Source organism: Lipotes vexillifer, unplaced genomic scaffold, assembly GCF_000442215.2.
Source record: "Lipotes vexillifer unplaced genomic scaffold, Lipotes_vexillifer_v1.1 scaffold472, whole genome shotgun sequence".
NCBI lineage: Eukaryota > Metazoa > Chordata > Mammalia > Artiodactyla > Lipotidae > Lipotes > Lipotes vexillifer.
In genome coordinates, this window is record NW_006797698.1 from 1569962 (window position 1) to 1591018 (window position 21057).

The 21057-nt window shown below is 47.9% G+C and overlaps 1 protein-coding gene across 4 annotated transcripts in view; it reads left to right on the forward strand.

Moving 5' to 3' along the window:
• Positions 1 to 21057, forward strand: part of PRKAG2 (protein kinase AMP-activated non-catalytic subunit gamma 2) — a 287757-nt gene that overhangs the window by 245813 nt on the left and 20887 nt on the right. For all 4 annotated transcript variants that reach the window (XM_007469804.1, XM_007469805.1, XM_007469806.1 and 1 more), the window contains 2 exons: positions 15341 to 15422; positions 16453 to 16511. In XM_007469804.1, coding sequence (XP_007469866.1) covers positions 15341 to 15422; positions 16453 to 16511 — 141 coding nt within the window. The remainder of the gene's footprint in view (positions 1 to 15340; positions 15423 to 16452; positions 16512 to 21057) is intronic.

The following is a 21057-nucleotide window of genomic DNA, read 5'->3' on the forward strand; positions in this document are numbered from 1 at the left end:
TCAGGGCCCTCTCCCCAGGCCTCCCCCGCCTGCTCTGCTGGTGCCCCCAGCGGCCCGCCCTGTAGCTCTTCCTTGAGGACGCCTGGGCTCTAGGAGCTACTTTGCCTGCATTCAGTCTCAGCTGCACAGGATTCTCAAGAATGTAGACATGGCTTAGTTCTTAATTTTATTTTCCAATTTTTTTTTTTTATATAAATTGGCCTAAAATCCTATGACTTTGCTAAATTCACTTCGGACCAGGTAACCTTCAAGGTCCCTTCTGCAACTCTGATTCTTTGACACAAAGAGGACAGAGAGGCATCCAGATGCAGTGTTACAGGAAATGTCTCTACCGCTGTAACTACAGACTTCAGTAGGAAAGTAACTAGAAATTCTGAATTCCCCAAGTAAAGTAGATCAGCCCGTCTCACCCTCACTCCACCCTCCAAAGTCCTGACTGTCGCTTTCCCCCGACAGAAAAGCACATGACAGCGCGTACGCCCTGCACCTGCTTTCACTCTTGTTCAGCTTTTCCCGTGTCGTAATATTAACTCTTTTCTGAATTTAGAATTTAGCCAGAGTGAGTAAGACATGAAAAATGGGATGCTTTATGGATCATCGGAGGTCACTAATCCAGTGACTCTCACTTTCCTAATTAATAGAGGCTGCATGTGCCTGTCTCCTGGAAGTCACGAATCCTTGAGGCTCTAAGCTTTAAAGGAGCTAAAATTGGTTACCATGGAAATGGGGGGGTTGGCACTGGTTATAGCAAAGTTAAAGATGTGTTTGAAAGGGCTGAGTCGACTGTTGTCTAGACACAGACAGCAGTGGTGGTCGTGGACATGTCTCGAGAACGAGGGAAGCGAGCAGGGGAGACACAGCCCATCCCCGAGACCAGGTGACCATCCTCTGGGCGGGGTCGTGGCCTAGACGGCTCCCTGTGTGCGCGTGTGATAGGACAGCACGGAGCCACTGAGGAGGGCGGAAAAAACGTTTGTGGAGAATGTGTTTGTTTTTTGTTTAAGATTTAATTTTTTATTTATTTTTGGCTGTGTTGGGTCTTCGTTGCTGTGCACGGACTTTCTCTAGTTGCCGCGAGCGGGGGCTACTCTTCGTCGCGGTACGCGGGCTTCTCATTGCGGTGGCTTCTCTTGCTGCAGAGCACGGGCTCTAGGCACGTGGACTTCAGTAGTTGCGGCCTGTGGGCTCAGTAGTTGTGGCGCACAGGCTTAGTTGCTCTGCAGCATGTGGGATCTTCCTAGACCAGGGCTCGAACCCATGTCCCCTGCATTGGCAGGTGGATTCTTATCCACTGAGCCACCGGGGACGTCCCCTAATGTATTTACTTTTAAGTTAAAAAAAAGCAGGTTGCAGAACAACACTTATATTCTGACCAAGTTACCCTGAGGGCCCAGAGTATCAGAGACACAGCTGGTCTGGGAACCAGAGTCAGCTGTTCACAGGTGAACAGAAAACGGGGTCGCAGACAACGGAGGTGACTGGGACAGCCCGAGAAGAGAGGGAGAGAAGGGCTCCTTGCCCCAGGCGGCCGCGCCCTCAGGCTCCAGCTCGGCCTCTGCGAGGCCCGTGCGTGGGCCTCCCGCAGGCGGAGCTGTGACGCGCCCCAGGGTCCTGTTGCCGAGTCTCGCGTCAGTGTGAGAGACGGCGCCTTGGTCCTGGTGCCCCGGAGCCCAGTGCACATCCTGGAGTTGGCGTCCCTCCCCCTTGGCCCGCCTGGTTCTCCCTCGGCGTCGGCGGTCGTCCAGAGCCCCGACTGCGGTGTGACTGAGGGAGGGGGTGATGCCCGGCTCCCTCACCCAGTGTCGCGGGGCGCCCGGAGCTCAGGCTGGACGGGGCAGACGCCGCCCGCTCGGCTTGCATGGTCACTCGGCATCTCAGCCGAGTTGTTCCTTCCCGACCAGGGGCCCGTAGTAAGCCAGGAACTGTTTCTCAAGAGGAAAATAATTACCTGCAGAAGAAGGCATGGCTTTTTGCTCTTCGTTTGTTTTTTCCGAAAACCCAGTGAATCTCCTGCTGGTGCCTGATGGGGGCCTCATTCGGCGTCCCCTGCTCGGCCTTGCGGGGGGCCCCAGGCCTGGGTGGACGAGGGGCCTGCCCTGCCGCAGAGCTGTGTCTTGCTCTGGGCCCCTGTGAAGACTCACTCTGACCGTGTCAGAGCAGCGCTCAGACACGGTGTGTGCCTCTTGCGGAGACCTGCCAAGGGTGGCAGGGGTGCGGGCAGCAGCCTGAGTGGCACGGGGGTCTCTCCAACGCTCCAGGCCATGGCCTCCCTCACCCTGACGCCTCACTGGCTGGCTGGCCGGCTGATGTCACACTGAGGCGTCTAAAGCATTGCCACTTCCTGCCCATCAGACCCGTCAGCACTGTGTCATCGATGTCACGGGACCGTGTGACATGAGGCCTGTGGGGTGGTAAGCATCTCTGCAGACAGTGTGCGGTCAGAGAGCCAGAGGTGAGGGTGTGAGAGTGCGCCATGCAGTGTCAAGGCAGACTGCTTCTCAGGGTCCTTGTACGTTGGTACAGAGAAAAAGCGTGCGTGGCTGACGGCTGCAGGGCCCTGCGATGCTGCATCTGGAGTTACAGGAATCCAGTCACTCTGGGAGATGCGGTCACAGCCAGACGGGCCGCTTCCCTGGGGTGTGACGGTCAGCCTCTTCATCTGCGCACTTCCCCAGGGATGCTCTGCTGTGCTTGGCTTTGCCAATCTGGTAGCTTCAGGAGCGGCCTCCCTGGGCCTCCTCGGCACGATATCCCTCGCCCCGTGGGTCTGAGAGCCAGTGTAGGGATCCCAGTAACATACTCGGGACTGAGCGGGTAACCGCAGTGTGGCCTGCAGCCCCGTGAGCTCCTTGTGCTTGACCTTGGCTGAGACTCCGTCTGTCACCTGACTGACTGTAAGCCCCCCCTTTAACCAGTGACCGTGGTGGCATTTGGGGTTCTAGGAATTAGCGTCCACTCAGAGCCAGCATCCGGTCACCCTGGAAAGTCTGCGTCTCCTTTTCCCCAGTGCTCAGTCATCCTAGGAAGTGGGACAGGAGGAACGGCACGTCCTGGGCGGGGCACTGTCCTCGGGGGACCCCGCGCCCCTCAGAATGGGGCTCTGGGTCTGAGAGCGGCCCGGGTCTGGAAACGGTGAGAGGACAGGACTCCATGTTGGTGACTCAAGTTGGGGTTTTGTCCCCTGGACTGAGAATTTTTCTTGTTACGTAGATCAGGCAACACTTTAGAGGGCCACGCGTCTGTCTCACTCCTAGGGATGCTGTAACTGGTTAGCCACAACCAAACCATCTGCGAATCAGAACATTCTCACCCCTGGCCACGAGCCTGCCCTGCTCCCTCAGGACCTGCCACCACACTGGCATTAGTGAGGCCGTCATGGTGCTGCCCCCTGCAGAGCGCAGCCAGCACGCAGCTTCTCAGCGGGTAGGGGTCCCCGCACGCAGACATTTCTCAAAAACCTGGGGAGGCTGTGACCTCGGGGCCCCTTTGGGGAAGGTAGCTGAGGGCTGGGTGTGCAGGCCGCATGTGCTGAAATCTCCCTGAGCCTGTGGGTTCACTCTTCCTCGTTAGGCCTCCGAAGTTCTGGCATCTCGGCCTCCTCAAACATGCACTCAGCAGTGCCCTCCATTTCAAGGCAGTCAACTCAGAAAGCTTCAGAGCCGTTCCCGGTGGCATGCACTAAACGTTAAATCCACATTTCTGGTAAATCCACCTGTATCAACAAACTCTACCGTATCCAGCGTTAAATTCCCTCTCCTTGGTCTAATATTATTAGAAGCTATTCCCACGCTTACTTCCCAGGTTTCTGCAGATATGAAATAGCGGAGCTTTATCGTTGTTTCCATGTGTGAGGCCCCCTCTCGGGGGCAGGCTGGAGTCTGTCCCCAGTCACAGGTCTCCGGGCCGCAGAGGCAGCTGTGGTTGTCTGGAGGATGGAGAACGAGCGACCCCGTGCAAGGCGTCTGCCCAGGAAAACTTGCTGCTGGGCTTCCAGGCAAAGAAAGGCAATCCTGACACCACACAGCCAGCCGTTTCCAACTGCCAAGGGAGGCTCGGAGTCACTCTGGCATTCAGGAATCTCTACTTCGTCCGAGTCCAGCCCTGTCGCTGTGCTGGGTTCCAGGGCTGCACTCCTTCCTGATCAGTGCCCCAGCTTTCACGTCAGAGACCGGGGAGACTGTGAGTTCAGGGTGGTGACTCTCCGAGTCCTGCAGAATTACATTTTGTGTTGGATTTAGGAAAGGTCAGCCTGGTAGCTACAAGAGGAGGGCTTTTTTGGGCTGCCATAGAGGCTTCCAGGTTCTCGGTGACCGAGAGTCCCCAGTCGGAGCTGGTCCTTTCCCCGGTGTGTGAGCCCCATCCTCTGGCAGGACTCTGCCCACACCAGATCCCATGTTCCTTTCGCTGCAGTGACAGCTAATGCAGCAGCCCCTGGCCCCTGCTCTCCTCTGGCGTCTGCGGAGTGGGGCAGGGCCACCACGGTTACAGGTGATGCTTGTTCCGTCTCGATGCCGCTGCCTGCCCGGGGTCACTGGGGATCTGAGTCCCCGCTGACCCAGAGCTCAGCACTGTGTTCAGGCCCAAAGACATGCGCCCGGTCCCAAACCCTCTGTCCCCAGAACCCTGCCTGGTGCGTGTGCTTCTGTATCAGTCGAGGTCCAGTCAGGACACAGAAGCCATAGCAGCCATTGAACAGAAAACTACCGTAAACCAGTGGTAATTGGACGTAAGTCAACTGGGTAACTGACAGGGTAAGTACTGACCTCTGAGGCAGCGTTCTCAGACCTGCAGCTTTAGCATCACTAGGAACTTCCGGGAAACACAGACTGTCAGGCCATCTCAGACCCACTAAACCGAAAGTCATGGTGAGGCCCAGTGGTCGTGTCTTACCGAGTCCTTCCAGCGGTTCTGGTTCTAGCGCTCTGCGGTTCGAACACCGCTGCTCTGGGGCATCATGGAGGTAAGGAAGAGCCTGTGGCGCCTTCTGAGGGGCCACCTCTGGCTGGGGCCGTGCCCCGGCGGCAGGTGGTGGCGGGGGGAGCGTGGGGAGGCCGCTCAGGCGGGACTCAGCTGCTGCTGCTGCAGGAGGGAAGCAGGTGGAGCGGCCGGCAGGCGGGAAGCCCCCAGGTAGGGATGTGCGCCGGGCCCTCTCCCCACACTCCTGTGTCCTAACCTCCAGGCGCCGCGGAACATGACCTTACCTGGACGTAGGGCCACTAAGAGGTAATTAGTCACGAAGGCTTCGGTCCTGTAGCCCACCGTGATTGGCGTCGTTATACAAAGGGGAGATATGGACACAGAATCCTGCATACGGGGAGAGTGCCGGTGACAATGAAGGCAGAAATCAGTGTGACGCGTGTGCAAGCCCAGGGGTGTCAGGGCGTGCCTGCACACCACCAGCGGCCAGGTGAGAAGCCTAGAACAGATCTTTCTGCACAGAAAAGGAACCAAGCCCGCTGACACCCTGATCTCAGACTTCCAGCCTCCAGGACTGTGAGACGATCAGTCTCTGTTGTTTGTGCCCCTAGTTCACGGTGCTGTGTTGTGGCCGCCCTCGCGCACCGATACAGGTGGTCGTCAGACGAAGCAGCCCTTCTTCAGCCTAGCCCTCCAGTCCTCGCTGGCCTCCCCCGTCAGGCTGCAGTAGAGCCCATGGCAGACTTGAGATGTGGTCCACAGGGCCCCAGTGTCACGAAGCAGAGCCAGAAGGAGGGTTTGGGGCTGAGAGACAGTAATTTAGTAAATGGCGGAGTAGAGAACACACACCGTCCCTTCCGAAGGAGTCTGGCAGCACAGATAGTACTCATAGGTATGATTTAGTGCTTCAGGTTCTAAATGGTAGCTTCTCAGGAGGTATGGAAGGCTCCAAAGTAAATAGAATTTCACAGTGGAATCATCACTTCCAGGACTGGGGGGCGACGGGAGCACTGAGAATCATATGGGTCTTCCCTCACGATGGCAGTATGAGGTAATGTGTGTTTCTAGCAACATTCTACTAACAACGTTTTTAATGAACTTTTTTAGATTGATAGAAGAGTTGTGAAGATAGTACAGATCGTTCCCATATACCCCACACCCAGTTCGCTCCATTTTTGCCATCTTACGTTAGTATGGTCACATTTGTCACAGTTAACGAACCAGTATTGATACGTAATTATTGCCTGAAGTTCATAGTTTGTTTAGATTTCCCTGTGTCTTTTCCTGATGTCATTTTTCTGCTCGAGGATCCCATCCAGGTTACTGTTAACATTTTAGTCGTCATGTCCCGTTAGGCTCCCCTTTGCTGTGACGGTTTCTCAGACTTCCTGGCTTTTGGGAACCTTGACAGTTTTGAGGAGCTGGCCAGGTGTGCTGTAGGATGCCCCCAAATGGAATTTGTCTGATGTTTTTTTCTCATGACCAGACTTGGATTATGGGCTTTGGAAGGAAGACCACAGAGGTAAAGTGCTCTTCACGTCATATCAGAACTGCTTACTGCTTATCGCTGTCGATCTTAACCTCAGTCACCTGGCTGCGGTGTGTCTATCAGGTTTCTTTACTGTAAAGTTCCTCTTTTCCATACTGTCCTCTTTAGGAGAAGGTTACTCTGCACCACCCACACGTAAGGAGTGGGGAGTTGAGGGCTACGCAGGTTAGTTGGAATTCTTCTGCAAAGGACATGTGTTCCTTCCTTTCACTTATTTATTCAGTCATTTGTGTCGGCATACATTTATGGAGATATATATATATATATATATATATATATATATATAATTGGGTTATAATCCACTATTACTTTGTTTTACTGTTCAAATCATTCCAATTGATACGATTTTAATAGTGCCAGTGAAAGAGAAGACAGGCAAGTGTCCAAATAAGTGGCTGTTTGCCAAACACGGGTTTTTAGAAGAGCATGTAGAAAATATAGAAAGACGAGCATATAAGTAAGAAGGGCACGACTAGGAGGGGGCTGCCAGGGTCCTCTTAAGTGGGGTTAGAATCGAGATCCACAAGCGGGAAGCAGGTGCTCGCCTGCTTTAGAAGCAAGAAAGATAAGGGTTCGCTCTGTTGCTCAAGATTCATGCTGCAGGTGCTGATAAAGAGGAAGGGAAACTCTTCAGCTCGTTTTGTGCTTTTTCATTATCAAGGAAAATGATCTTCAAAACGGAAAAAGTACAGTAAATGGTGATTAGAAGAAGTTAGAGCCCAGGATAGGTGTGGATGGTAGGAGGGTGCCTGTTTGCTTTCTGATCCCTAGTTTAATCAGGATGTAGATTGCCAGGCTCTTAGTGGTAGTGGAAGAACAGGTCTGAGGCCTGACGCCCGAGGTTCCAGGTGAGAGGAAAAAAAGAGTCCTCAAAAAACGGTGGGAAATGTGGTGTCATTCCCAGGTAAGGTGTTTGAATGAATTATTCATAAAGTAATAAAAGTAGTAATCTCTGGAAACCCATCAGGAATTGACCCCAGAAAGTCGAGGAGATGAACCCGATTTTCCTTTTGGGACTGTTCGTAGATGTGGTAATACCATGAAAAGCAAATCTGGGTTTCACCTTGACGGTTGACAGAGCCTCGTGCCCTGTCCCGATGGATAAGATGCAGAAGTGTATCTTGGCAGCTCAGTGAATTGCTGGAACGTCAGTGAAATCGCAGCCTGCCTGGAGCGAAGTTTCTAGCTGTACTGGATGCCTCTCGTGGGCCGGGTCACCTGCTACTGCAGCCAGCCCTGCAGGCGTGGTGGGCGGCACCTCCGCTTCCGTAACCCGCGGGGATGAGCAGGTGGGGAAACGCCCCTGCCTGGCACGCTGGGGGAGGACGACCCCGGTGCTGTGGAGCCTCTGCCAGGCCCCTGTCCTGCGGCCGGCTCCACCACCCTTCACACACTGACACTGGCTCCCCTGCTAGCCTGTGTTACTCCCCGCCCCGGGACCGCGTTCTCAAGTAAACCACGTGCGAGCCAGGCTCTGCTTTCTGGGTAAGACACTGCTGGGGCGCCTCAAGATTCTTTCACTCTAAGATCGGCAGCATCTGGAACAATGACTTGGATACTGACTTTGTTGACCGCATCATCTAATTAACAGATGACTTGAAACCAGGAGAGAGAGCAAATGACAACCCATATCCAGAAAGATTCCTCAATAAGCTGAATTATTCCTAGGCCCAATTAATAAGTAGCTGGCATCCAGAACAGTGGGAATTAGAGCGCGTTCCAGAAGAGAATAAGGCTGGGGGCTCAGAACTCTGGCGGCGTGAGGGTGACCTGATGCGGCCCCGCCCCCATCAGGCTCACACGAGGGGGGACCTGCTAATGCCGACAGCCAGCAGACTGTTAACCCAGAAGCGCAGGCCGTGGTTTTAAGCGTCACGCAGTTTAAAAGTGGTATGAGAAAAGCTTCCCTAAAAACAGCAGTCTCTGTTCCTTACACCCTTGTCATATTCCCCAGAACCGACAGTTCAGCTGTTAAATCTGGCGTTCACTGCCACATTACCTTGATTCATTAGTTTTAGATGCCTTTTCCTCCCTAATTCGGTAGCTGGGTTCTTTGTTCCTTGTGTGGCTTCCTTCTTCCCCTCACACCCGGTGTCACTATCTCAGTACCGGGGTGCTTTCATTCATTTGACTGTGTCACTGGGCCCAGTGGTTTACGTGGTTACATTTCCTATTTGTACAGTTCAGTGTTGTTCCTGGAGCTTAGAATTCTTCCGTTTTTTTGTTTTCTTTGAACACCTAAGGCTTTTCCCACCGGCTAACTTCTCAGTAGGATTTCCTGTGCAGCCAGACTTGGCCGCGTTTCCAGCCCTACTTGGAGCCACGCCTGCGGCTCTGCGTTTTCTTGCCCGTCACCGTCACCTGAGACTTTCACTGGTTCATGGCGGGAATTGCCTCCACCCTCTCCTGATTTTTGAACACATGCCTTTCTGCTTTCGTGATTTATTCTCTCTGTTTTGGCGGAGCACTTTCTCCAGGAGCTTCCGGCCCTAGTGCACTCGGGCTGCATAATAAAACCCCCGCAGGCTGGCAGGCTTCACAGGAATTTCTCCCCCAGCCCTGGAGGCTGAGAGTCCAAGACCAAGTGCCGGTGGTGGCGTCAGTTCCTGGCGAGGCCTCTCTTCCTGGCTTGCAGGCAGCTGCCTGGAGCGCAGGAGACCTCTGGTCTTTCTCACAAGGACACTAATCCCAGCCTTGTGGCCTCCTCGAACTCCATCCAGCTCCATCAGGCGGTGCAAACACTGTCCGTACACGTCCCAGGAGAAGATGCACCAGAGTCAGCTGCTTCCACTCAGTCTGTGGACCGTGTGTAGCTCCCACGAGGTCGGCTGAGAATTTCGAAGGCGTCGTTCCATTGCCCTTAGCTGTCAGTGTTGCTGAAGAGACGGCTGTTGTGGTTTTCCTCTCCTTTAATCTCCATCTTTTTATGTGTGGTTTTCCCCCCTCTGAAGCTTTTGGGGTTTTCTCTCTATCTCTGGTGCTTCCACGCCGGGCGCCTGGTTGTGGTCTTTTCCACTTGTGAGCCAGGCACCCGATGGGCCTTTGAACCTGACACACGTGTCACTCGGTCCATGTTCATTGTGCCGTTCGTTCCGAGATTCTCTTCCTGCTGTTTCCTTTCTTCTGGAACTTCAGGCGGGAGATCCTGGGCCCCCGAATTGATCCTTTAATATTCTCATCCTGTCTCCTCCTCTCATTACTTTTCTGTTCTATTTCTTAGAAGCTTCTTTGTTCTTAACCCATCCAGTGAGACGTATTCAGTTGTGCAGCTGCAGCGTTCAAGGTTGTGTCGAGTGGCTCGTAATTAAGAGTGAGCACCGACAGCTGGGGGGTGATCACAGGGGAGCTTCTGCCTGGGGGCTCTCACTGAAGAGTGTTGGGCCACCGTCTTTTTCATTGGAAGCCCCCAAATGTTCATCTCTGTGTAGTTTATTTCTGAAGCGGTTTCTCCAGGAAAATAATCCTTTGATGGTGATGGCGGGTGGCCTTGGTCATGACCTGATTTGAAACAGTCTTCCTGTTTGTTTTCAGCCCTGCCCCTGCCCAAGCATCCGGAGCCTCCAGTCGTGGGTCTTCCGGGTCGGGCGGATCAGTGGGCTCCTCTCCCCGACCCTCCCCACGAGGCTCCTCCTCTTGGTCAGCGTGAACCGTGCTCCACCTGCTTCTCGTCCTGGCATCTCCTCGCTCATTTTCCTTCTAGTTTCTATTCCCTGTAGTTTGAGAATAACTTTTCAAGAGGAAGAGATGTCAAGAGATGTTTCTCTGCCACTTTTAAACCTAAGGAGCCACGAGGGTAACTCCAGGAAGGAGATACACGAGGTCCTGCGGGAGTAGAGGAGGGATTCGACTCGGCCCGGCGTGACGTGGGTAGGTTGTGTTGAGGACTTAGAAGTTACAGGCGAACTGGGCTTTAACAGGTGGAGCAGAAGGTAAGTGCATTTGAAGTAGAAGGAACATTGTGACACAGCCAAAAAAACGGAAGGTAAGTTCACGGACTGAGGAGTCTGCTGGACGGTAGGGGTCAGGCTGGGGCTGCATCACAGAGGGTCTTGGAGACCAAGCCTGAGAAACTGGGCCCGTCCTTGCTCAGGGGAGACGCCGTCAGGTGTTGTGAAATCCGTTTGACGAGCTCTGATGTAAAAACTTAGTAAACTGTAGTGAACAGTTTTAAAGAGCTTTAGCTATGCATCAGCATTAATTTTAAAAGCCCCACAATTAATTTAATTATTGAGAATCAGGGTAAAACTGTGTATGGAAAGCAGGGAAGCATTAGAGGAATCAGATTCCCATTTTGGGGGAACACAGATGTGCTACTTGGCATTTAGATTGCCAGAATCTCTTAGCACAACTAAGGCCAGCTTACCCTTTTTAAAAATCATTTTTATAGGGCTTCCCTGGTGGCGCAGTGGTTGAGAGTCCGCCTGCAGATGCAGGGACACGGGTTCGTGCCCTGGTCTGGGAAGATCCCACATGCCGCGGAGCGGCTGGGCCCGTGAGCCATGGCCGCTGAGCCTGCACGTCCGTAGCCTGTGCTCCACAATGGGAGAGGCCACAACAGTGAGAGGCCCGCGTACCGAAAAAAAAAAAAATCATTTTTATATTAGACTTTTATTTTCCTCTTTACTTAGCTGATTATCACATTTGGTTGTTTGAAAATCCTATTAAGGGCTTCCCTGGTGGTGCAGTGGTTAGGAATCTGCCTGCCAATGCAGGGGACATGGGTTCGAGCCCTGGTCTGGGAAGGTCCCACATGCCGTGGAGCAACTAAGCCCGTGCGCCACAACTACTGAGCCCACGCTCTAGAGCCCGTGCTCTAGAGCCCGTGAGCCACAACTACTGAAGCCTGTGCACCTAGAGCCCATGCTCCGCAACAAGAGAAGCCACCGCAGTGAAAAGCCTGTGCACCGCAACGAAGAGTAGCCCCCACTCGCCGCAACTAGAGAAAGCCCACGCTCAGCAACAAAGACCCAACGCAGCCAAAAGTAAATAAATAAATAAATTTATAAAAAAGAAAAAAGAAAATCCTATTAAAATATAACATTTTTAATTGGTAACAGTTTGAGCAAATTGCGTTATCAGTTGAAAGAAATTTTCAGGGGCACTCAAGGCCCCTAGTTCTTCCCTTAGAAGTAGACTGCGCCAGTCCTCTTTCAGCCTGTTGATGGTCCGTTGGTGACACCCTGTGCCTTCTGTAATTGAGGAGCTTCCTGAGCGTAGTTTTAAATTGTCCCCCAAACACTCCGTGCATGTGGTGCTAAGAAAGCCAAGTTCAGAAGGTTTCGTGACCGTGGAGAGGCTGCGGTCACACCACAGCAGCAGGCAGGGCTGCTGATCTGGGGACACTGCGACGTCCCCCGCTAAGGTACTGTGAGCACGTCTTGTCCACTTTAGGGAGTTCTGTCGGGTCTCTGGAGGGTGGAGCTGTGACTCCCTCCATGACGTGTGAACCTGTCAACAGTTCGTGTGGCTGAAATTAAAACTAACTCATTCTCTGCTTCTGGTCTGTCAGTAGAGAGTGGAAAATTAAAGCTCTTATTCTTTTTAGCTCTTCATGCCGAACATCTTCATAGCAGTGCATTAGTCTACACACTTGTGGGAGCTCCCTGGTGGCCTAGTGGTTAGGATTCAGCAGTTCCACTGCCGAGCGCCCAGGTTCAGCCCCTGGTCGGGGAACTGAGATCCTGCGAGCCGTGCGGCGTGGCCAAAAAAGGAAAAAAAACAAAAACAAAAAAACATGCCCTTGTGAGGAAAGTGCTATCTGTTAGCCCCATCTTGTAGCTAAGAATGTTGAGGCTCAGAGAGGGTTAAGGACCCGAGCTGACGGAAAATCAGTCTGTCCAGTTGGTCCTGCAGCTTCGCCCACTGAAACCACTAGGAGGCTTTTTTGCTTCACTCCAAGTATTTTCCTTAGCATCTGGTTGTTTTATTAATACCTTCTTGTGCAGAAGTGAAGGCACTTTTCACCTTGAACTCTTCGTGTCCCCTTTGCCGCTGGACGGCTGCTTCCCTGGGTTTTTCCCTCACGTGGCATCAGCAGTGTATCCTCAGGATGACCTGAGGTCAGCACACATCACCACCCCACCCTCTGCGTCCCTGGCCTGTCCGTCTTCGGTACCTGAGAGAGTCAGTGCTGTGCGGGCATTTCCTTGTGTTTTGTGTGCAGAGGCCTTGAAACCCCTTTAGTAACTAACTTGGAGCATTTAGGGGCTGTTTAAGAGCTTGTGGGTAGCAGGTTAGAGAAGTTATTGTGGGGAAGCAGGATTTTCTCTGTTTCTGAAAGAACAGTCATTATATTGAGTGTTAAAGTTAGGCCCTGTTTCTGTTGGTGTTGCCATCTGTCTGATTGCTGCTCCTTTGAAAGTTAATGTCTCTTCTTCCCTCTGGCTGCTTTTCTCTTTGCTTTTGATTTTTAGCATCTTACCTATGATGTGCTGGGTGTGGTTTTCTTTGTATTTTTCCTACCTGGGTTTTATCTGATGCTTTTGATAGATTCAGATTTTCTATTGAAATTTGCCTATTTGAACATGATTTGGAAAATGCCTTTGGAAAAATTCCAGAATTTTGTAGCTCAGTTCATATCTTTCTTTTCTCTCAAGAATTGTAGTTCCCTGCATCCTGCCTGTGCGCTGCCCGCCAGTGCTTTCTAATGGGGATTTTTGCATGTTTTGTCCAACTCGTGCAGTTGTTTTCAGCTGCTTCATCATGGCCAAACCAGAACTTTCCGGAGTGGCTTTTCAACAGCTGTGGTCTCTTAGGGTTACGTGAATGATCCTGATGAATGACTTTAATACTGGTTTTCTCTGCTAAATCTGTTATTTTGGAGGAAACAGTAAGCAGTTTGTGGTTTGAAAAGTGCTCCCACTCCCTGCCTACTCTAGCCAGTTAGAAAAACAAGCTAAGCAGATATTTAATGTGTTTCAAAATCCGTTCATCCATGACTTTCCCCCATACTCTTTTATAATATTTTCTAGGCCCACAGTCAAGGATTCCCAGAGCATCATCAAGGTAGAAATAGACCATTCACACTGGCACACCGTCCCTGGATGCCATTTAGTTACACAAACAGTGTGAATATTTTTGTGATTCTTGATACAAGCTGTGGTTCAGAAACCATTTTACCAATTTGTGGATGCCATTTAGTTACTGTCTGGCTCTCGTGCCCTTGGGTTGGCTCTGGTCACCTCCTCTTCCTAGCTTCCTGCCAGTTTGTTCAACAGATTGATGGAGTCCCTGCCGTACTCAGGACAGTGCTGGACTTGGCTAAGACAAGTGTGGAAAATGACTAATGAGAGTCCCCCTCCCCCACCAGCCGTCCTTCTGCCCTTGTGCAGGTGAACCAGGCACCTACATAAGTCATTCTAAATAGAGGCAAAATGAGTCACAGTAAAGGCAGAAACAGGTGCCGAGTTACACTTCTCTGATTTGAAGCTCTAGTTTCCTAAAATCCTCTCTTTTCACTGTTAAGTTAACAAGGGGTTTCGGAGTATAGTGGGTGAGAAAATAACCTTTTTCTTTCTTAGTAAAAAAGATAACTATACCACAGAATTTAAAAAATTTTTAAGAGATACACTTCCACTGCCTCAACTCCATAACATAGAAGTTTAATTTTTTTGCTTGTTTCTCTTCGATCTTTTCTGTGTAAATACATGTTTTATATAATTATAATGCATAATTTTATAGTCTGCATTTTCACTGCCATAAACCTTTTTTTTTTTACTTCAACATAATCTTCACAGTTATACTATTTGATGCTTTTTTCTCACTGGTATACCAATATTTAACAAGTTTTGTTGGAGGCAGATCTTTCTCCAGTTTTCAATGTTAGAAATAATGCCACATAATTGAACATCTCTGATTCAGGAATCCTACTCCTAAAATTTTTGTATGAGTAAGTAATTCAACAGAGAAAAAGCTAGTACACAAACAGTATGAATATTTTTGTGATTCTTGATACAAGCTGTGGCTCAAAAACTATTCTAACAATTCATGGAGCCACCAGTGGTTTTACAGCTGCACTTGTGTCGGGTGCTATAACGAAAAAGTACTGGCTTATTTAGCAGCTATAAATGGTACTTTGAATTTGCTTTAATTTTCATTTCTTTGATTATCAGTAAAATTGAACCATTTTCCACATGTTATTTGCTGTCTGTATTTAAGAGGTCATTTTCAGCACTGAGCTTTTGGCTTTTAATAAATCATCACCTCTGCTGCCTGTCATGGTGTCCCGGAGGGTGTTTATCCCGAGGGCTCAGGGAGACACTGTATGTGAACTACTGTGAACAGGGCCCAGCCCATAATAGGCACACAGTGAATGTCTGTCTCAAGAAGATATAAAAGTAGGAGTATGTTACATCTTTCATTCCTTCTCTTTCTCAACCTCAGGGAAATGAAGGGGGAATGCTTGTTGTTTTGTTATTGAACATATGAAAAACAAATTTTCATTTCAAGTACTTTGAAAGGACTTCAGTATTTCTGAATGAACTAAATGAACTCGGAAGTTTGGGGAATTCCCTGGAGGTCCAGTGGTTAGGAGTCGGCGCTTTCACTGCCGAGGGCCCGGGTTCAGTCCCCGGTTGGGGAAGTAAGAGCCCGCAAGCTGTGTGGCGTGGCCCGAAAAAAACAAACCTTTGAAGTTTAATTCTTCTGTGTGGTTTTAATTACATAAAGTCTCTCTGATTGCACTGTTTCAGTTTGAAAAAATAATCTCCAATCCCTATATACCTTTCAATATAATACAAGAGCATATTGCTAATGTTAATAAATTCAGTTATTTTTAACCGGTAAGATTTGGTTGAGTGTTTTAGTGGAAGGTACTTTTCTCCCTGCATATATATAGACTTTTAAAATGCGTGCTGTCTCTCTCATTGGTCTTAGGTTAAAAAGGCCTTCTTTGCCCTAGTAGCCAACGGTGTCCGAGCAGCGCCTCTGTGGGAGAGTAAAAGACAAAGTTTTGTAGGTAAGCGGCACGGGCCGGGGATCTGAAAGCCTGAGTTAGCTCAAGAAGTGCTGGTTTGGAGTGCAGCCTAGTAGACATGTTACCAGTCAAAGGACAGCCTTGCTTTTACATCCTGTGTGGTGGGACTGCTAGTGAATTCAAAACATTTATGTACCTGTGTGGAGTTTCTTTGGATTCAGCGCCGTTTTGGCTCTGAAAGCCTCCTTGGTGCCCTTGCCGGTCCCCTGGTCCCAAGGCTGAGGCCCGACCCCTCCCTGTCGGTCCCTCCGCTTGCGGTCCTGCCGCGGGCCATCCCCGCTCCCTCCCCGGTGAGCACTTTTCTGACACAGCAGATTAAACGGTGGAAACGTGATTGGTACCTCTGATAAAGCGTTGTTACGCTATTAAAAATACCACGTAGCTCACAGTATCTAAGCTCCATAATTTTCTCATCTTATGAATCACAGTGGACGATGGGTGTCGTCCCTCTTAGGAGGCATCGCATCATTCTGAAATGGCACTCGGTGTGCGCCGCCCCTCTGGCTGCAGCTGCCTCAGGGGAGAGGTTCACGCCTTCATCTCTGTAGTCCTGGTGTCCGGCACACAGTGGGCCCTTCGTAAATTGTGCCCGTGAAAGGCGCTGTTTTTAGAAGGATTCTCAGAAAACCATCCAAGTGCTACCAAAAGTGTGTCATGTTTCTAGAGCTTATGGGATACTTTATCTTATTTTAAAGTATCCTAAATTATTTACATGTAGCCACAAGTCTTTTGTGATGTTTAATAACATTCAGAAAGTTTTGTCTTGGTGAATTGCCAACTACTGTGATTAATTCCATTACTTACTATCAGGTTTAATTTCAGCTAAATTTGTATTAATTATCTCAGTGTGGTGTAGATAATTCACAGATTAACAGTTTTAAATAATATATTAAGCTGTACTCGTAGTCTTTAAGGCTGTCTAGTAAATAAATATTCCAGGTTTGCTTATCATCTGAAATTTTTCTTTAATGTTTTCGTAGTTTTATATTTAATATATAATTCTTTCTTCCAGGAATGCTAACAATTACAGATTTCATTAATATACTTCATAGATACTATAAATCACCCATGGTAAGTGCCAGAAATCCTTATGTCAAGTAAGTGAAGCTGTATATTTCTCTCTACGTATTTAGAGAGGTGTGTGTGTGTGTGTGTGTGTGTATGTGTGTGTGTGTGTGTGTGTGTGTGTGTGTGTGTTTTAAGATTTTGTGTTTTTCTTTTTTGGTACCGGCTTGGTGGTGCTGGTGGTTGATTTTTCCAAATATATATAACGTGCAGGAAACCTCAGTGTAAATCAGTCTGATATTTGAAGCTTAAGAAGGTAGTCTCAGGCAGTATAAAAGGCAATAGCCTCTTTATTCAGCTTTCAGGAGTCCTCAGGTTAGTGGGATTCTATGTGCTAATTTATTGCCTAGATAGTCTATACATTTCATTAAATTTCTGCTCTTTAACGGCATTATGGGCATGCCGTAGTGTTGAGATCTGCCTGGACCCATGAATGAAGGAGGCCCCTCGCACCCTTCCAGACCAGGGGTGGCTGTCCCCAGTGAAGCCCACAGTGGAGACGAGAACAACACAGGCCTGACTTCCGGGCCTGTTGATGTGCATGCAGCTTTATGCAGTTACCCCTGAAATTTTATAAAAGAAATACACGGACTCTGTGCTTCTAAAGAAGTAAAAATTAAAATTGGAGAAATTCAGTTTTGACATTTTTCTGCCGCTTAAGAAAAGACTGCTACTGGCTAATTTTAGTGGCAGAACTCCCTGGTTCCTGTTCCAACTGTTTTATAAGAGCATAGTTTGAAAACTACATTTGAGTTGTTTTGCTGGGTTTTTTTGTTTTTGGTTTTTGTTTGTGGCAAGGTCGGAGAAGGACAGAACTGTATACTTTGTTTCTTGAACTAGTACTGTTTTGGGTCTCTAATGGGTAAAAGGCAATCCAATTACTACTGTTTTTACATGTAATGGTCAGTATTGCCCAATAATGAAATTCCTACACAAAGTGGCAAAATAAACTTCTGCTTAAGACATACTCTTAGAAGGAAGTTTTACCAAAGACTTCATAAGTATCCCATATTTATTTCACGTGTCATACCTGATTTCTTAAATACTGCCAAATGCAGCTGAATTTTGGTTTTCCTTATAATGGTCATATCTCTGCTTCTGGACTGGCAAAATCAGCACAGATATGGTTATTAAGTGGCTACATCTTAATAAAATGCAGCTAAACGCCGTATAACAGATCTCAGCAGTAGTTAATTAAATCAGAATTTCTAAAGAGCAGCTATATCTCAATATATAGTCCAAAGTTTTTCTTAATACTTGAGGACACATTTTTTTCCCTCCATATTACACCTCATTTTCTAATTATAAACAGAAAAGTGCTATTGTGAAAGCTATGGCTTATTTCATTTTTAAGAATTTATCACTACTATATAAAAACACAATTGATTTTTATATATTAACCTTTCATCTTGTAAGATTCACTTATTCTAGTAGTCTTTTTGTACATTTGTTAGGATTTTTCTGTGTACATCATGATGTTATCTGCAGATACAGTCAGTTGTACCCACCCCGTTTATTGAAAAGACTTTCTTTTTGTCATAGAATTGTTTTACTGCCTTAAATGTGGGTCTGTTGCTGGGCTCTGTTCTGTCCTGTTGTTCTACTTGTCTGTCTCTATGCCAATACAATAGTCTCTTGATAACTATTAAAAAAAAAAAAAATGCCTGCTGATGTTATTGGGAGTCAGTCCGTAGAGCAGTCTGGGAAGGAGTTGGCATCTTAACAATACCGAGTTCTGCAATCTGTGGACACGATATTTCCTTTTCTTGCTTTATTTCATTGGCTAAGACCTCCAGCAGAGCGTTGACGTCAAGAAAGCGGACCTCCTTCCCTTGTGTCCCATCTTAGAGGGAAAGCATTCAGTATTTCACTGTTCCTTATGGTGTTAGCTGTAGTTTGTTCATAGATGCCCTTTATGTTTGTTCTTTCCCAGGCTGGCCAAGAGTGTTTCTCATGAATGCATGATGTTGAACTGTGTCACATGCTTTGTCTATAGCTATTGAGATTATCATATTCTTTTCCTCCATTCTCTTAGGTACTGTTTCTTCAAGTGTTTTTCTGTCCCCTCCCCCACTTTCTAGGATTCTAGTTACTCAACTGAGACTCTGTTCTTTTGTAGGGGTTTTCCCAGTCTTGTTTCCTCTCAGTGCTTCATTTCAGATATATTTTATTTCTGTGTCTTCATTCCCACTGTTATTTTCTCCACAATACCTTACCTACTATTTTTTTTCCTTTCAGATAGTGTATTTCCTGTCCTAGAAGTTCCATTTGGTTCTTCTTTATATTTTCCTTTTCTCTCCTTACTGTGTTCATGTTTTCCTTTAAATCCTTGAACATGTTATATCAGTTGTTATATATCTGAGATATACATTGTGTGTGTGTGTGTGTGTGTGTGTGTGTGTGTATCAGATACTCTTTCCTTCACCTCTATTCTGGGTCTGATTCTAAAGAGTGGTTTTTCTCCTGTTATGGGTTACATTTTCCTGCTTCTTGCAAATGTAATAATTTCTGGTGGATGCTGGACATTGTTAAAGTTATGTGGTTGAATATCTGTATGTATTGTCTTCCTTTAAAGAGCTGGAGTTTGTTTGGGTAGGCAGTTAAATTACTTGCAGGTCCTTTTTTAAAAACAGTTTTTATTGAGATACAGTTCATATATCCTATATTTCACCCACTTAGTATATAGAGTTCAGTGACTTTTAGTATATTCAGAGTTGTGCAGCAGCCATCACTACAGTCAATTTCGGAACATTCTCATTACCCGAAAAAGCAACTTCACACCTTTAGCTGTGACACGCCACCAGTCCACCGTCACCGCCAGCCCTAGGCAACCACTAATCTACTTTGTCTCCGTAGATTTGCCTATACTGGACAACTCATGTAAATGGAATCACACAATATGTGGTCCTCCGTGACTGGCTTCTTTCACAGGACATAGTGTTTTCAGGGTTCCTCCAGGTTGTAGCATGTATCAGTACTTCATTTCCTTTTATTGCCAAATAATATTCCATCGTATGGCCATACCACACTTTACTTATTGATTGGTTGATGGACATTGAGTGGTTTCCACTATTTGGCTATTGTGAATGATGCTGCTATGAACAGTCATGTACAGGAGCTTATGCGGATATGTTTTCATTTCTCTTGGGTATAGACCTGGAGTAGAATTTCTGGGTCACACTGTAATCTGTGTGTGACTATTTGAGGAACTGCCAGACTTCTCCACAGCGGCTGCTGCATCATTTTACATTCCCACCAGCAATGTGTCAGGGTGCCAATTTCTCCACGTCCTTGCTGACCCTTGTTACTGTCTCTCTTTTTGACGACAGCCATTCTAGTGGATGTGAATTGGTACCTCATTGTTATTTCGGTTTGCATGTCCCTGATGGCTAATGCTTATTTTGAGGCTGTTTTTAAGCTCTGTTGGGGTGTTAAGCGTTACTCTGGCTGGTTCAGTTCTACTAGTACTCCTGGGATCTCCATGGATTTCCCTGGTTGTTCAGCAAGGACTTTTTACTCTGCCTGGTGAGAAGGCGGGTGCCTTCTCACCCCGTGCATGCCCGGCTTAGTGTTCAGTCGGGGCCTCCAGGCAGTCTCTGCACAGCCTTCTTTTCTCTTTCTGGACAGCTCCACCTTGTCTGGTAGTCTGTCCTTCAGTTTCCATCCGGCTCAGTCGGCCCAGACTTTGATTTCTACCTCCTCAGCTCACTGAGACCTGCTCCACTTGGGGTCAGCTGCCTGCACCACAGTCCACAAAGTGCCTCTCAAGAGGGACGTGGCGGTCACGGGGCTCAGCCTGCTTCCCTTCTCTCGGGGACGACGGCCCTGCCTTGCGTGTTGTCTAATGTCTGAAAACGGTTCCACGTATTTTTTTCCCATTTTCTAGTTGTTTTCAGCAAGAGACTCAGTGTGGTCCCATCTACTCCATCATGGCTGATAGAGCTCTGTTGATATTTTAACCACACCTTTTTCACTGTTTTGTTGTTGTTGTTGTTGTATGGTTGCTGAATGGGTTTCAGTGTCATTTTTAACTTACCACAGTCTATTGAGAGTTAGTATCGGAATTATATGGAAAATATAGTTCCATTTAATCTACCCCTATCGTTTCTGTTTTAAACAAAATGAAGGGTAAAAGGGAAAAAATTAGTTTTTTATATTTACCCACATAGGTACCATTTCTTCTTCTCTGTGGATCTACAGAGTCACCGTCTGTTGCCATTTCATCTGGAGAACTCCCACCAGCATTTGTGTGGTCCACATTGGTGATGAATTATCGCAGTTTCTGTTTGTCTGACAATGTCATTATTTCATCTTGATTTTTGAAGGACAGTTTTGCTGTTTTATAGAGATTGAGTTAGCTGTTTTTGGTTTTGGGGGTTTTTTTCTTTAACACTTTAAGGATGTAATTTCATTGTCTTCTGGCCTCCCAGAGCTTCTGATAAGAAGTCGGTAGAAATCCCTATCCTCGTCTCCTCTGTGTAAAGCACCATTTCTTTCTGGCTCAGGGCTTTCTTTTTTTTGTTGTTTTTTTTTTTTTTTTTTTTTTTTTTTT